The sequence below is a fragment of the Fukomys damarensis genome, unplaced genomic scaffold (genome assembly GCF_012274545.1).
Source record: "Fukomys damarensis isolate Sample0158 unplaced genomic scaffold, DMR_v1.0_HiC HiC_scaffold_22, whole genome shotgun sequence".
Taxonomy (NCBI): domain Eukaryota; kingdom Metazoa; phylum Chordata; class Mammalia; order Rodentia; family Bathyergidae; genus Fukomys; species Fukomys damarensis.
The window spans coordinates 23296072-23309951 of record NW_022900934.1 but is presented as its reverse complement, the minus strand read 5'-3'; the positions used below and the strand labels follow the sequence as shown (position 1 = coordinate 23309951).

At 42.1% G+C, this 13880-nt stretch overlaps 1 protein-coding gene and 1 pseudogene across 6 annotated transcripts in view; one reads left to right on the top strand and one right to left on the bottom strand.

Annotated features, from left to right (window-relative positions):
- LOC104873345 (RNA-binding protein 12) overlaps window positions 1–13880 on the bottom strand; it is a 52260-nt gene that overhangs the window by 3628 nt on the left and 34752 nt on the right. For 3 of the 6 annotated variants that reach the window (XM_033767142.1, XM_010639958.3, XM_010639957.3), the window contains exons 2-13: window positions 12743–12871; window positions 12473–12652; window positions 12255–12329; window positions 12101–12172; window positions 11873–11953; window positions 11613–11702; window positions 11416–11502; window positions 11193–11279; window positions 11037–11096; window positions 10823–10956; window positions 10663–10717; window positions 8289–8340 (exon numbers count right to left, since the gene is read on the bottom strand). In XM_033767142.1, coding sequence (XP_033623033.1) covers window positions 8289–8340; window positions 10663–10717; window positions 10823–10956; window positions 11037–11096; window positions 11193–11279; window positions 11416–11502; window positions 11613–11702; window positions 11873–11953; window positions 12101–12172; window positions 12255–12329; window positions 12473–12652; window positions 12743–12871 — 1102 coding nt within the window. Of the gene's footprint in view, window positions 1–8288; window positions 8341–10662; window positions 10718–10822; window positions 10957–11036; window positions 11097–11192; window positions 11280–11415; window positions 11503–11612; window positions 11703–11872; window positions 11954–12100; window positions 12173–12254; window positions 12330–12472; window positions 12653–12742; window positions 12873–13880 lie in introns of all 6 variants that reach the window. The other 3 variants (XM_033767145.1, XM_033767143.1, XM_033767144.1) reach the window with 3 other exon arrangements.
- LOC117287240 lies at window positions 8604–9313 on the top strand (annotated as a pseudogene).

Below are 13880 nucleotides of genomic sequence, written 5' to 3'. Positions count from 1 at the left end.
TTTGAGACAGGGTGTCACTATGTAGTTGAGACTGACCTGGAACTCTCTATGTAGCCCAGGCTGGTCTCGAACTCACAGTGATCCTCCTGCCTCAGCCTCCCGAGTGCTGGGATTACAGGTGTTGTAGTTTTGTTTTTGAGACAGAACATACTTGGTAGTTTAGGCTGGCCTTAAATATGTAGCCCAAGCTTTGAACTTGTGGCAACCCTGCTGCCTCAGGTATAGCTATAGCTGGATATTTATATAGCTTCAAAGTTTATTCTCAAAAGATGCTTATTATGAAAGGAAGAACAGTATTTATATAGTGAAGAAACCTATAGACTCTATCTTAACCAAGAGATCAAAGTTAATACAACCAGCAACAGAACCAACATCATATCCACCTCCTGCTATGATGCAAGAGAATGTACAGAATCGTGTGGGTAGAATTTCTGCTAAAAAATAGGAAGTCTGAGGATGCTTCAGGTAAACCCAAACTAAGGACTAGTCTAGAAATTAGATCTAGCCTGTACCCATCCCCACCCCCATACTGGGAATTGAACTCAGGACCTTGTACTTGCTAGGCAGGCACAGAGCCACTAAGCTATATCCCCGGCCCAAGCCTGTATTATTAAAAAAATGTTAATATTATAAAACATGATGAACTCTTATAGATGAAAAGATATAATTGAATGCCATATGCAATCTGAGATTCCCTTTTGCTGTAAAAGATATGAGGACAAGTGGCAACATCTAAATAAATGGTATAAACCGGACAATACTACTGTATTATGTTGGTTATCTAACAGAATGTCTTTTAGTGAACACTGAAGTATTTGGGATGAAGGGTTGTATGGATGATAATAGGCACAAAGTTGGTTGGACTCAAACTTCTCAAGCATTTTAGGAAGAAAAAGAAAAGTTAAAAAATATCAAACCAGATGTGGAAATACACGCCTATAAACCTAGCCCGGCCTAGGAGACTAATCACAGTGATTTGTGAGGTTGAGGCAGGAGGATAAGATGGAGCTCAGGACTTAGCAATTTAGTAAGAAAAAATAAAACAGAGCTGGGAATACAACTTAGTGCAAAGAATCCCCAGTGCAATCCAATCTCCAATACACGAGGAAGTGAGGCATCCTCAAGTCAGATCAGGCCAGTTAAAAAATTCCCACTCCTGGGCTGGGGATTTAGTTCAGTGGTGCCATTGCCTGCCTCACAAGCACAAGGTCCCAAGTTGGATCTCTGGTACCTGCCCCCCAAAAATTCCTACTCTTGGGGACTGCAAGGTAAAGATAATTAAGAATGTTATGGTTTAGATCTAAAATGTCCCCATAACCAGGAATGCAGCTCAGTGGCTCTGAGCCTGCCTTGCAAGTATAAGGTCCTGAGTTTGATCCCTGATACCCCCCAAAAAGTGGCTGAAATGTCCCCATAATTTCTCAGGTGTGTGGAAAATATACTCATCAGTAGATTCATCCGTTGATATGTTCAGTAGGTGAGTGTGCATTTAGGAGGTAGGGCCTGGCTGGAGATAGGTCACTGGAGCATGACCCGAAGGGTGCATTGTTGCCAGCAGCTCCCTTCTCTTGTTTCCTGGCTGCTACAGAATGAGCTGCCATCCTCCAACCATGGTGTTTCTGCCTTGGGCCAGCAGTCCATGGACTAAAGCTGTGAGCCAAAACAAACCGCTCCCCTTTTAACTTGTGATTGTTAGGTATTGTTTCTAGCAATGGGAAACTAAGATAAACAGATATTGGTTTTTGGGGAGTACTTACTATGTGCAAGATTACTGCTTCAAATGTATTGCTTTACTTGAATCTTCTCCTTGAATACTCAATACCCTATGATAGTTAGGTTAATTGTAAAACCAAAGCACAGATCGGTAAGCAAGTTGCCCCAAGTTTATATGGTTAGCAAGTAGCAAGATGAAGAGTTGACTTCGGAGGTAGAGATCCAACAAGGCTGATTAGAGGAAGAGAAGCTCAGAGAGGATCCACTAACGCCACAGGTACTCTGTAGTGGGGGAGAGATTTATACCCTGAAACAGAAAATTAATCAGAAGATGATACATGTAGATGAACCCAAATATCCAGACTGCTGAAAGTGGGAAAAGTGCGGCCATGGCTTAGGTCAGACTCTGCAAATACCAGCCCTTTCTTCCCACTACCACCCCTCGAAACACCGGGGAATGCTGCAGCCTAATGGCATCCTCAGCAGCAGTCACTCTGGGCAAGAAAAGCTCCCCACCAGCTGTGGGCAAAGAGAAGGTAAACAAGGGAATAGGTCTTGTGGACTCATGAGTGGTCACCCCTGAGTGCTAATTCCCAAGGAACCCGGTGAGCACATGAACACACACACCGACTTTGCCATCATGCTGAGGGGTAAGAGTCCCTCAGAAGTCTAGAGACATCGTCATATTCTGCCTGCTAGCTGAAGGGGCGAATTCTTGAGACTGGGTTATTTTGGGTTCTGAGTGCAAGAGAAAAGAGGGGGAAATTGGTGTAGTTGCCTGCAATCAGTGTAAGGCAAGAAGGGCACAGTAGTCACAAGGGAATCACATGTACATTCTCTTCCTGGAGTATTTCATCTGATTCCCACCAGACATTTTTTTTTTTTTTTTTTTGGTACTAGAGATCAAACTCTGGACCTTGCACTTGCAAGGCAGGCGCAGTGCTGCTGAACTAAATCCCCAGCTCTCTATTTTGTATCTTCAGCTCAAACTTCTGTAACAATACTATTTTTTTATTTTTTACTTGTTTCCTTCACAGTTTAAATTCTTTTCAAGTTTTTGTTCGCTATACGTATTCTGTTCTCTCAGCTACCCCTGCCTTCTCTTGTATTAACCTTCTGTCTTCTCTATTCTATTCATTTTGCTCCTTCTTATCTTACCTAAGGTCCCTGTCTTTGCCTCTTCTCCACTTTACAGGTGCACAAATATAGAAACAGTTTCAACAACCTCATAGTTTTCCTCAATTCCGAAGTATACCTCCCCTTCCTACATCCTATCCTCGCCCCAACAAATCTTAAAACCCTCAATACTAACACCTCAATCCAACTAAAAGACTTCCACCAGAATCTGATCCCCTATTACTCTTTCTCCTACCAACCTTTTTACTCTCTTAGTGATTTATACTCCTTTTTCACCCACCCCTCCATCTCATCCCTATGATTCTCCTTGCACTCTGCAGACTAAATGGTAGTAATAATAGAATACTGGTTGCAAAGAGTTTTGATAAAGAGTGAAAGGGTAAACGCAAGGTTTATCACATATAAGCAATGTAAGATCAGATCTGTTGGTGCTGTTATAATCAGTAGTAATTCTTTCCTCAAAACAGTGTGTAATAGGGTCTAAACCACTTGAATAGCTAGCTGGAGTAAATACTACCTCTGGACAAATAAAACAAAACGTATCACTGAAAGGCAATATCTAACTAAAAAATCATCATAACCAACTACAGTCTCTCCTTATCCTCGACTTCAGTCCTCAGCACCAAAAATTAAATAAACAATCATATCTATACCGCCCCCACAAATGCACACACACAGAGGAACATGAGAAAACAAGGTAACAAAAGGCTCCCAAGGTCTTCCAACTGTTGTCCAAGGTAGATTCAGGGAACACCAATGAAAAGTAAATACCAGGTAGCGAGACTTTATGAAGAATTAAGAAGAGTTAAAGAAACCTGATGAATTCAAAAAGGTCATGATGCAAAAGTTTATGGAATCAGGCTGCGGATTTAGCTCAGTAGAACAGGACTGGCCTGGCAAACACGGAGGTCCTGAGTTCTATACCCAGTACCGAGGGGGGGGGGCAATGAGGATATGGGAGAAACAAAAAATTGGAAGAGCTGACGAAAAAGTTTAAAACATGAATGACAAATTTGCCAAAGATATAGATTCCACAAAAAGGTATCAGACAAATTTCAGAACTAAAAAAATTGTATAGGATTTATAAATTGCAAACATAAAGACCAGGTTTCACATATCAAGGACAAAGTGGCAATTACAATGAATTACTCAATAAGGCATTAAAAATGCTAAGAAAACAAGAAAAATTAAACAGCTACTAGATGACACCAAGGCTAACTGGAGTTACAAACTAGAGGACGGCACGTATAGAATAAGAATTTGTTTACAGAAAACATGAAACTTTCAAGTATGAGCAAAGACTTCAACATACAGGTATGTAAGGCATACAAAACACCAAACTATGATGAAAGAAAGGAAGCTCCCAGGATGAATCATAGATTAAAAATTGAAGGATGAAAAATAGTATTTCATACATCAGGAGCAATTTTACTCACACAAAGTAACCTTCAAGCTAAAACTGATCAGAAGAGGTAAGGAAGATCACTACATACTAGCTAAGGGAACAATCCAATAGGAAGAGATCACAGTTATAAACGTATACACCCAGTACTAGAGCACCTAGCTTTGTAAAAAACAAGTACTGAAGGACATAAAAGATCAAATACCAATAAAATCATAATGGATGACCTAGATAGCCTACTTTCACAAAAAGACATCAAACCCCCATCAACAAATAGAGTTGAACCACACCTTCGAACAAATGGACTAAGATATCTAGTGTTCTACCCTACAACAACAGAAAACACATTTCTTAGTACCACATGGAACTTCCTCCAAAATAGACCAAATACTACTCTACAAGGCATGCTTAAATAAATATAAAAGAATCAAAATCATCCCATGTTTACTATAAGACCATAGTGCACTGAAATTGGAAATGAAGATGCTGAGGTAGGATGACTGCTGTGAGTGCCAGGGTAGCCTGGACTACATAGTGAGTTCAAGGCTGGCCTGAACTACATAGCAAGACCCTATCTCAAAAAAGAAGAAAAGAAAAAGAAGATAGGAATCAGTTACAGAAGAAATCACAGAAAATTTTATAAATGCCTGGAAATTTAATAATTTAACAACTTAACACTCCTGAACATCCAACAGGAAACAGAAGAGATGAAGTGATACCTGGAATCAAACAATGCCAGTATAACATACCAGAACCAACAAGACTCAATAGTCCTAAAAGGGAAGCTAATTGGAATCAATACTCACATTACAAAAACAGCCTAATGATGAACCTCAAGATACTAAAAAATCAACAACAAACCAAACCCAAACCAAATTTAAGAGAAATCATAAAGATCAGGGCAGAAATTAATGAAATTGAGACTGAAAAAAATACAAAGAATCAATTAATAAAAGAGCTAGTTCTTTGAAAGAATAAACAAAATAGACAATCCATTAGCCAAACTTATGAAAGAGAGAGTGTTCACATTAATGCAATTAAAATGAAAAAGGAGCCAGGTATGGTGGTGCACACCTATAATCAAGAAAAGAGGCAAAAATCATGACACACCATCAAAATTCACAAGATAGTAGGAGCTATGAGAAACTGCATTCCAACAAACTGGAAATTTTTAAAGAAATGGACAGGGATGGGGATTTAGTGGTGCTGCTGCTTGCTTTGCAAGTGCAAGGTCCTGAGTTCAATCCCAGGTAAAAAAAAAAAAAAAAAAAAAAAAAAAGCCTTTAAAAGACACTGTAATACCAATACTCTTCAAATTCTTCAATAAATTAAAAGGGAAGGAATACTTCCAAATTCATTTTTGGAAGCCATCATCACTCTAATCTCAAAACCAAAGACCCACCAAAGAAAATTACAGAGCAATCTCCTTAATGAAAACAGATGCAAAAATCCTTAATAGCCCAGCACTCAGGAGGCTGAGGCAGGATTACCATGAGTTCAAGACCAGTGTGAGCTACATAGTGATACAAAACACACACACACACACACACACATTACATTGAAAAAAAATTTTTTTAAATTCCTTAATAAGATACTGGCAGAAAGAATGCAACAAATCATTAAAAGGCTAATACATCATGACCAGGTTTCAACTCAGGGATGGAAAGATCGTTCAATATACACAAATTAATAAATGTAATTCAGGGCCCCGGATTTAGCTCTGTGGTGACACTGCCTGCCTCACAAGTACAAGGACCCGAGTTTGATCCCTGGTACCATAAATAAATAAATAAATAAATAAATAAATAAATAAATAAAGTAATTCAGAAACAGAAACCAAAGAGAAAAACCACACGGATTATCTCAATAGATTGCAGAAAAAGCATCTCACAAAATCCAACACCCATTCACGACAATAACCCAGAATAAAGTAAGTACAGGAAAACCTTACTTGAATCTCATAAAAGCTATGGGGGTGGGGGGTAATGGGGATCAAATTCAGGACCTTGAGCTTGCAAGGCAGGTGCAGTGTCGAAGCCATTTATGACAAACTAATAGTCTATAATATTAAATGTAGGAAAATTGAAAGCTTTCCCTCTAAAATCAGGAACAAGACAAGGAAGCCCACTATCATCCTTTCTGTTCAACTTAGTACTTGAAACATTACCCAGAGCAGTGAGGCAAGAGAAAGAAATAAGAGTAAAAGTAGCTAGGTGTGGTAGCACTTATCCATAATCCCTGCATTTGGGAGGCTGAGGCAGGAGGATCTCTGTGAGTTCAAGGCTAGTTTGAACTTACACAGCAAGACTGTCAAAAACAGAACAGAGGATGCAGAAACAAACCTAGACACATTTGGCTATCTGATCTTTGACAAAAAAGGCCAAGAACACATGTTGGAGGAAAGATAGCCTCATTTATTTATTTATTTATATTTTTGTTTTTGTTTTTTTTGGAGACCAGGGTCTCACTATATAGCCCAGGCTGGTCTTGAACGCATGGCAATCCTCCTGCCTCTGAATCACAAGTGCTGGGATTACAGGCGTGTGCCACCACACCCAGCTAAAGATAGCCTCTTTAGCAAACAGTGCTGGGAAACCTGCCGACACATGCAGAAGACTGAAGACAGACCCATACCTCTATGTACTAAACTAAAATCAAAATGAAAAGATCCAAACACTTAAGACAGAAACACTTAAATCTACTGGAAGATAGCTAAATCTCTTGAAGTGACTGAGGTAGGCAAGGACTTTCTGAACAGAACTCTAATTGCATAGGAAATTAACAGCAAGAATAAAAAAGTTGGGGGCCTGGGGCATTTGGCTCAGTGGTTCTGCCAGCTGCTTTGCAAGTTCAAGGGCCTGACTGAGTTCAATCCCCGGTACCAAAAAAAAAAGAGAATTAAAAAAATGGGATAACATCAAAATAAAAAGCTTCTGGACAGCAAACGAAAACAGTCAATAGAACAAAGAAACAACCAATAAATGAAAAAACTTTTGCTAGCTATTCCCCTTCTAGATATTGTCCCCAAAAAGCTAAAGATATCATATTACAGAGATACATGCATGTGTTTATAGCAGCACAATTCACAATAGCTAAGTCTTGGAAGCAGCCTATGTCCATCATCAGACAAATGGAAGAAGAAAATGTAGTATTCTACATATAATGGAATACTATTCTGCTATACAGAAGGATAAAATCTGGACATTTGTAGGAAAATGGATACATCTTTTAAAACAATGTAAGTGAAATAAATGTGTCACACAAGCTTAAATGCAGTATAGTTTCTCTCATTTAAGTAATTCCAAGTACAAATAAAGAGCAAAATAAAAGACTAACTAAAGGAATCAGAGAGAGAGATCTTTTGCAAATGTGAAGGTGACCAAGAGCCTGAGGTTTAAGGAAGAGGAAAAGGGGATGTAAACATTTAAGATACATCATGTATAAATATACCAACTATCTTCAATGAGTGTAATTTTTTTTGAGACAGGGTATCACTATGTAGTTCAGGCTGGCCTTAAATTTACTATGTAGCCCAGGATAGCCTCGAACTCACAGTAATCTTCCTACCCCAGCCTCCCCAGTGCTGGGATCACAGACATGTGCCATCGTGTCTGGCTTAATAAATGTATCTTCATATGTCATAAACATGAACTAAAAATAATAATGTAAATGGAGAAAGGGGGTCTAGAGATGGAGGGAGGGGAATAAAAACAACCAAGATATGTTCAGTACATGTACCCACTCCATATGATGAATGTAAATATCATCTACTCCAAACATGTATGAATTAAAGAAAAAAAAAAAAAAAAAGAGTTGAGGGCTAGGGATTTATCTCAGTGGCACTGCGCCTGCCTCACAGGTGCAAAGTCCTGAGTTCAATTCCTGGTACCAAAAAAAATAACTGACTCCAGAGGGGTAGCTCTAAAATTCACCAGAGGCAGGAATCTCTTCCCGACTCCTCTTCTTTGCCTGTTCAGGCTCACCCTTCAAGTATGGACAGATCAATCTTCTTCACACTGAAGGTCAGGGAACTTACCTTCACAATAGGGGTTATCAGGTTTGAAATTCAAGGCAAATTCATGTGAGACCTGAGGGCAAGAATGAAAATGAGGGAAGGGAGGGCAGGGACAAGGGGAAAAAATGAGAACCAAGACCTGTCATGTAGAGGTACAAGATCCCAATGATGAATGTAACTGTACTGTAGACCTAAAATGTACCAATAAACTCAATGGGGAAAAAAAAAAGAATGAAAATGAGGATTTTACTGGTGGCTAAATGTCTGGTAGTGGCAGCAGAAAACAGGCTGCTGGCTCTGGCTAGGCCTTGGAGGAGGCGAATCCAAGCCATCAGAATGCTGCAGCACAGAGACTACAGGATGAAGCATCCCGCAAGATGCCTAGATCTTCACTGTTACCTTCAAGGCTTTGAACAACCATATAAATTTGATCCTCGGTGACTGGGATGACTTTAGGAAAATCAAACCAAAGAACTCTAAACGAACAGAAAGAGAAGAGAAACAAGTCCTCAGTCTGGTGCTGCTTCAAAGGGAGAACCTGGTCTCACTGACAGTAGAAGAACCTCCTCCCAAAGATACTGCCATTGCCTGAGTGTCACCTGTGGAGCTACTGGGGTCTCTGAAATTTTGTCGTCCTGCAGGTAAAGGAATCCCTATTGGTGTTCCCATGCTACAGGTGCCTGCTGGGCCAGTCCATGGGACTGGTGGGCCATCTCAACAGGTGATGATCCCACAAGAAAGAGGCACTGTTGGAACTGCTGCAGCTGCTGCCACAGCGAGTACTGGAGGGGCTCCAACCCAGTACCCACCCAGACACACTTATGGGCCGAGGGACACCCTCTCCAGGCATGACAGGCCCTCCTCCTGGTATGCGGCCACCCATGGGTCCCCCAGTGGAGATCTCTCCTGGATGAGGGACTCCTGTGGGCATACTCTCTCTAGGGACTAAGGGGATGTGGCTCCCTTCTCCAGGTATGAGGCCTCCTTTGACCTTGGCCAGAGTTACAGAAGTAGCTCCATAGAAGCATGGGCCCAATTCTCCAGGGCCACAATACCACAGACCTGTTTATTATGTAGTTTGCAGTCTCACTGGATTGTCTAGTTTCCCTTACACAGCCCCCTCCCCTGGGAACGCTCCCACTAAGGCCCTACACTCATCTGGACCCTCTGCGGCTCCCCACTTGTTCTCTGTGAAGCTGTACATACTCCTTTTATTTCCTTGAGGTCTATGAAACTGAATTAAACTTTGAGTATTATAAATGTACCCGATATATCCATTTATTTTGTTTTTGTTTTTGTTTTGGTACTGGGGATCAAGCTCGGGACCTTGTGCTTGTGAGGCAGGAGCAGAACCATTAAGCTAAATCCCCAGCCCTGATATATCCATTTATTTTAGAAAAACTTTAGATATATTTGGTGCTTAATAGAGTCAAAAGAGTTAACTTGAAAACCTAGCCCTAATTTTCTTTTTTCCCTGAGAGACAGAGTCTCTCTGTGTAGTGCAGACTGGTCCTAAACTTTATGTAATCCAGGCTGGCCTCAAATTCCCAGAAATCCTCCTCCCTCAACCTCCCAAATGCTGGGATTACAGGCATGTGCCACCATGCCCCACACTAGCCCTAAATTTAGCTGCTTCCCTGTAAAATTCTTTACATTACTTCTCATATAGTGAGATTTACAAAATGAAACTATTATGAAATATTTCCCTGATCATAACTGAAAATCAGTTTGTTGAAATAAACATGCATATGCAGTCAGGGGTGTGAACTGGTATATCCACTCGGGTAGGCACTCATCTAGATGGCTCCTTGGGCAGTGCTTTATGAAGCAAACGCTAACAATTAAAATTCTGTTGAGAGAGGAATTCGCCTTGGATTTCAATTGCAAGAACAGGAAGGAAGACGCAAGAACAAGGGCACTAGCCCAGCATGGTGGTGCACGCCTGTAATCCCAACACTTGGGAGGTTGAGGAAGGAGGACTACCACGAGTTCAAGGCAACCTAGCTACATAGTGTGTTGAAGGTCAGCCTGAGGTATATAGCAAGAGACCCTGTCTCAAAAAACGAAAAACAGGGGCCGGAATTTAGCTCAGTGGTGCCACCGCCTGCCTTGTAAGCACAAGGACCCAAGTTCAATCCCTGGTACCAAAAAAAAAAAAAAAAAAAAAAAAAAAAAAAAAAAAAAAAAAAAAAAAAAAAAGAAAGAAAGAAAGAAAAAACAAGGGTACTATGGTACATAACAAGGCTCCAGAGGAGATGCTCAGTCTCAAGCTTGCTATATACATCACTGCACCTCCCCTTAAAGCTGGGCAACAAGCATCAAGTAAATTCACCATATCCCCCAAAATTAAGATACTGAAACTGAAAACAAGGAGAATGAGGATGAGAGGGCTCACCTGCCAGTGAGGGGGTACCTGAGCTCCAAATCCAAATGCTGGGAATAGTTTGTCCCTGTAAGAGGATAGTGAGTTAAGGAAGAGGTGGTGAGGGGATTATGAGCCCAGAGGCTAAGGTAACAGCAGGGAGTGGGGACAGCCAAGAGGACCAACTACTCACGAGTCATAGTCTTGAACCACACTGCCCACGCTCCATAGCGCCGTCAGATACTCATTGACTCCCGTAGGACTCAGGTAGTGCAGGGAGTCAGGTGAAGAAGGGTCTCCATTGGAGCCAGTGAAGTCCATGCCCACCTGGTAGGAGGCCAGGAAAGGAGCTGAAGGCTACCTTAAGCCCCCAGACCTGTTCTTTTGCCCTTGGAAAGGCAACTTACAGTGAAGTTGATTTGGCAGCCTCCCATCACATAGTCAAGGAAAGAATATTCTGTTTCTACCTGCAAATGAAAACAGGGTCATGCCCGGGGTGAAAGAGAGCTGGCATCACTGGAGCTCAGGGATCAGAGCCTGCGGCACACAGGCTATTGTCTCACCTGGCAAATCTTGACACAGACGGTTCCAGAGTTCTTGTAGCTTTTCTTTTTCTTCTGTTTCTCAGGGTGGATGCATTCAAACTCGCCCTGGTAAAGAGAGAAAAATTAGGGTAGGTAACTCCCATAGCATGAGCCAAGGACTGAAGCTGTCCTCTCACCTGTCTCCCCTGGGTTGCAGCAACCCAGGCCCATCTTACCAGCCCTGAATAGGGTCAAGGCTCACCGGGACTGCTTGCAGCTGGGCCAAGCTGGTGTAGAAGGTACCAATAAGATCATGTGATCCATCACTATCATAGTCTGAGCAGCGCACCTGAGAGGAAGGCATGCATGTGTATATATAAAGGAGGCAGGTAACAAACGAGCAGTGCCTCCCCGGGCTCTCTTCCCTTGCTCGGTTCACTCAGGAGGCAAGCTCCTCACCTGGATTGGTGTGTTGTAATCCCCACTACAAAAATGCTGAAGAGGAACTGAAAAGCGCTTCCACACAGGGTTCAGGTTGTTCTTGATTACCTGGAGGTGGAGGGCAAGACATCTCAATGAACTCTGACCTGCTCCGTGAGGAGGTGCCGTACTTCTTACCCACCTGCATTCTCTTTATCCCTGTGTTCCCAAACCCTGCCAGTCACAAACCCAAGAGATTCTCTCCTACCCGACCCGGCCCACTCCCAGGGGTGTCACACCTCAGATCTGTATACCAGATGCCATTTCCCATCGTCCTGCCGGAAGAACTCCAGGAATGGATCGGATTTTCCCAGAAAGTCCTGCCAAGTGCCACAGATACTCCAGTTACAAGACTAGAGAGCAACAACCACTATGCCAGCCCTCTGTTTCCATCTTTATTCCTTATACACCACAAACCATCCCACTCTCCTTAATTCTGGATCTCCAGGGCCTCCTTCCAGGAATACCTTCTTATCTAGGTTTCTGGCCTCCACTTCCATGGTTACTATACAACTGTCCTTCAACTCCTGAGCTGAAACCTATGCAAGGAAGACCATATGACATTGTGAATCCTCCATCAATGTAAGCTCCCTCTCAAACCCTTGTTGTGTTTTTCCTTACCGTGATGGTCGCCCGCCCAGCAGGTTTTCCAGGCTTCAGCAATAAGGGTAAAGTCAGTATCTGGCTTGACACAATCTGGGGCAATGCATGATGAAGATTCTATTATCTCAGTAAGGGCTAGATCCTGTTTACCTCCCCTCTAGGCACACTGGGTTATATGAAAGGGCACTTACAGAACCTGTATCTGAATGATCCTAATAACCCCTGTCCCTACATACCTGTCCTAGAGAACACTCAGCTCCTCCTAGGAAGTCATCATCCCCCAGTCCTGGTGTCTTGTTGTCTATGTCATAGATTCCAAAGCGTAGCTTCTGGACTGTCTCAAAGTGGTACTCAAGCTGCAGAGTCTTGGAGAACTCAGGGCTTGAGCAGTTCCGTATTTGCTCAGTCCGGCCAAGCTGTGGACAGAGGCCAATAAGCATCACAATCACATATTATCCCAGAATATAATCCTAGCCTCCCTCCATAACCTCCAAGGTCCACCTCACCTCAACCCAGCTGCCCCCTCCTACATCCTGTAAAAGGACACAGAGTGGGTCAGACTTGGAGCTGATGTCTTTGTCAATGAGGTGGTCACAGGAAATGGACAGCTGAACCAAGGTCACGCAGTGGGCCATCTGCAGGAAGAAAGAGCTGTGTCAAGCACCAGGGACACTTCTCTACCTTTCCCTAATTCTAGGTCCTACTTTGGAAAGGCCAGCATGTTTTACTCAACAGAAATGAGCCTATATCCCAGAACACCCAAGGAAACTAAGACCCTACAGACTCATTACCTCTCAAACCCATAAGTGAACTGAATGGCACAGGAGATGGTAGTTACTACAAATCCTCACCCCCAAAACTGGTGCTAATCACATAGTGCTGCCCAGACCTTGATCTCTACAGATACCAATAAATCTCACTCCAACTCCTTAACAGATGTTAAGCAAAGTTCCAATCCCAGCACTGTCTCTAATGCAACCATGATCCAGATATTGCTCAGCCCCTAAAAATATCTTCCTCTGTTGCTTTCACAATAACCTTGGGAACCTACATCTTGGGTTGCAATCTGACCATGATTCTCCTAGCCTCCAACCAGCTGCTTATGTTCAACTCTTCAATGTTTCCACTGTCACTATTCAGTCCAAGGCATTATCAGTTTCAGCCTAACCTATAGTGTTAGCCTCGGCAATGTCTTCTCTATCCTGTGTCATCTGCAATTCCACTCCACCATCTCTACCTCAACACACTCTTCTCACCATAGCAACTAAACCAATCCCATTAATGCAGAAGTTAGGCCTAATCACACCTCTGCCAGAATCCTCTAATAATTTTCTATTGCTCTTAGACAAGACCCAAAGTGTAACAGCCAATAAGGTCCTGAAAGTACTAAATCTCTAACCTGACACTGCTTTCCTGCTTATCCATTCTGGCCACCTTATTTGTCATTGCTCAAATAAATCAACATTGTTTATATCCCTAAACCCACTGCAGTACCTGGAATGCTCTTTCCCCATTATTATCCATCTGGCTTGCTGTTGCTTTTGTTCCCTCCAGGTCTTTTATTCAAAACCATCCTCTCTGTTATGAAGGGATATGTTTGCTTTTTTTTTTAGTCACTCTATTTTTTTTTTTTTTTTTTTTTTT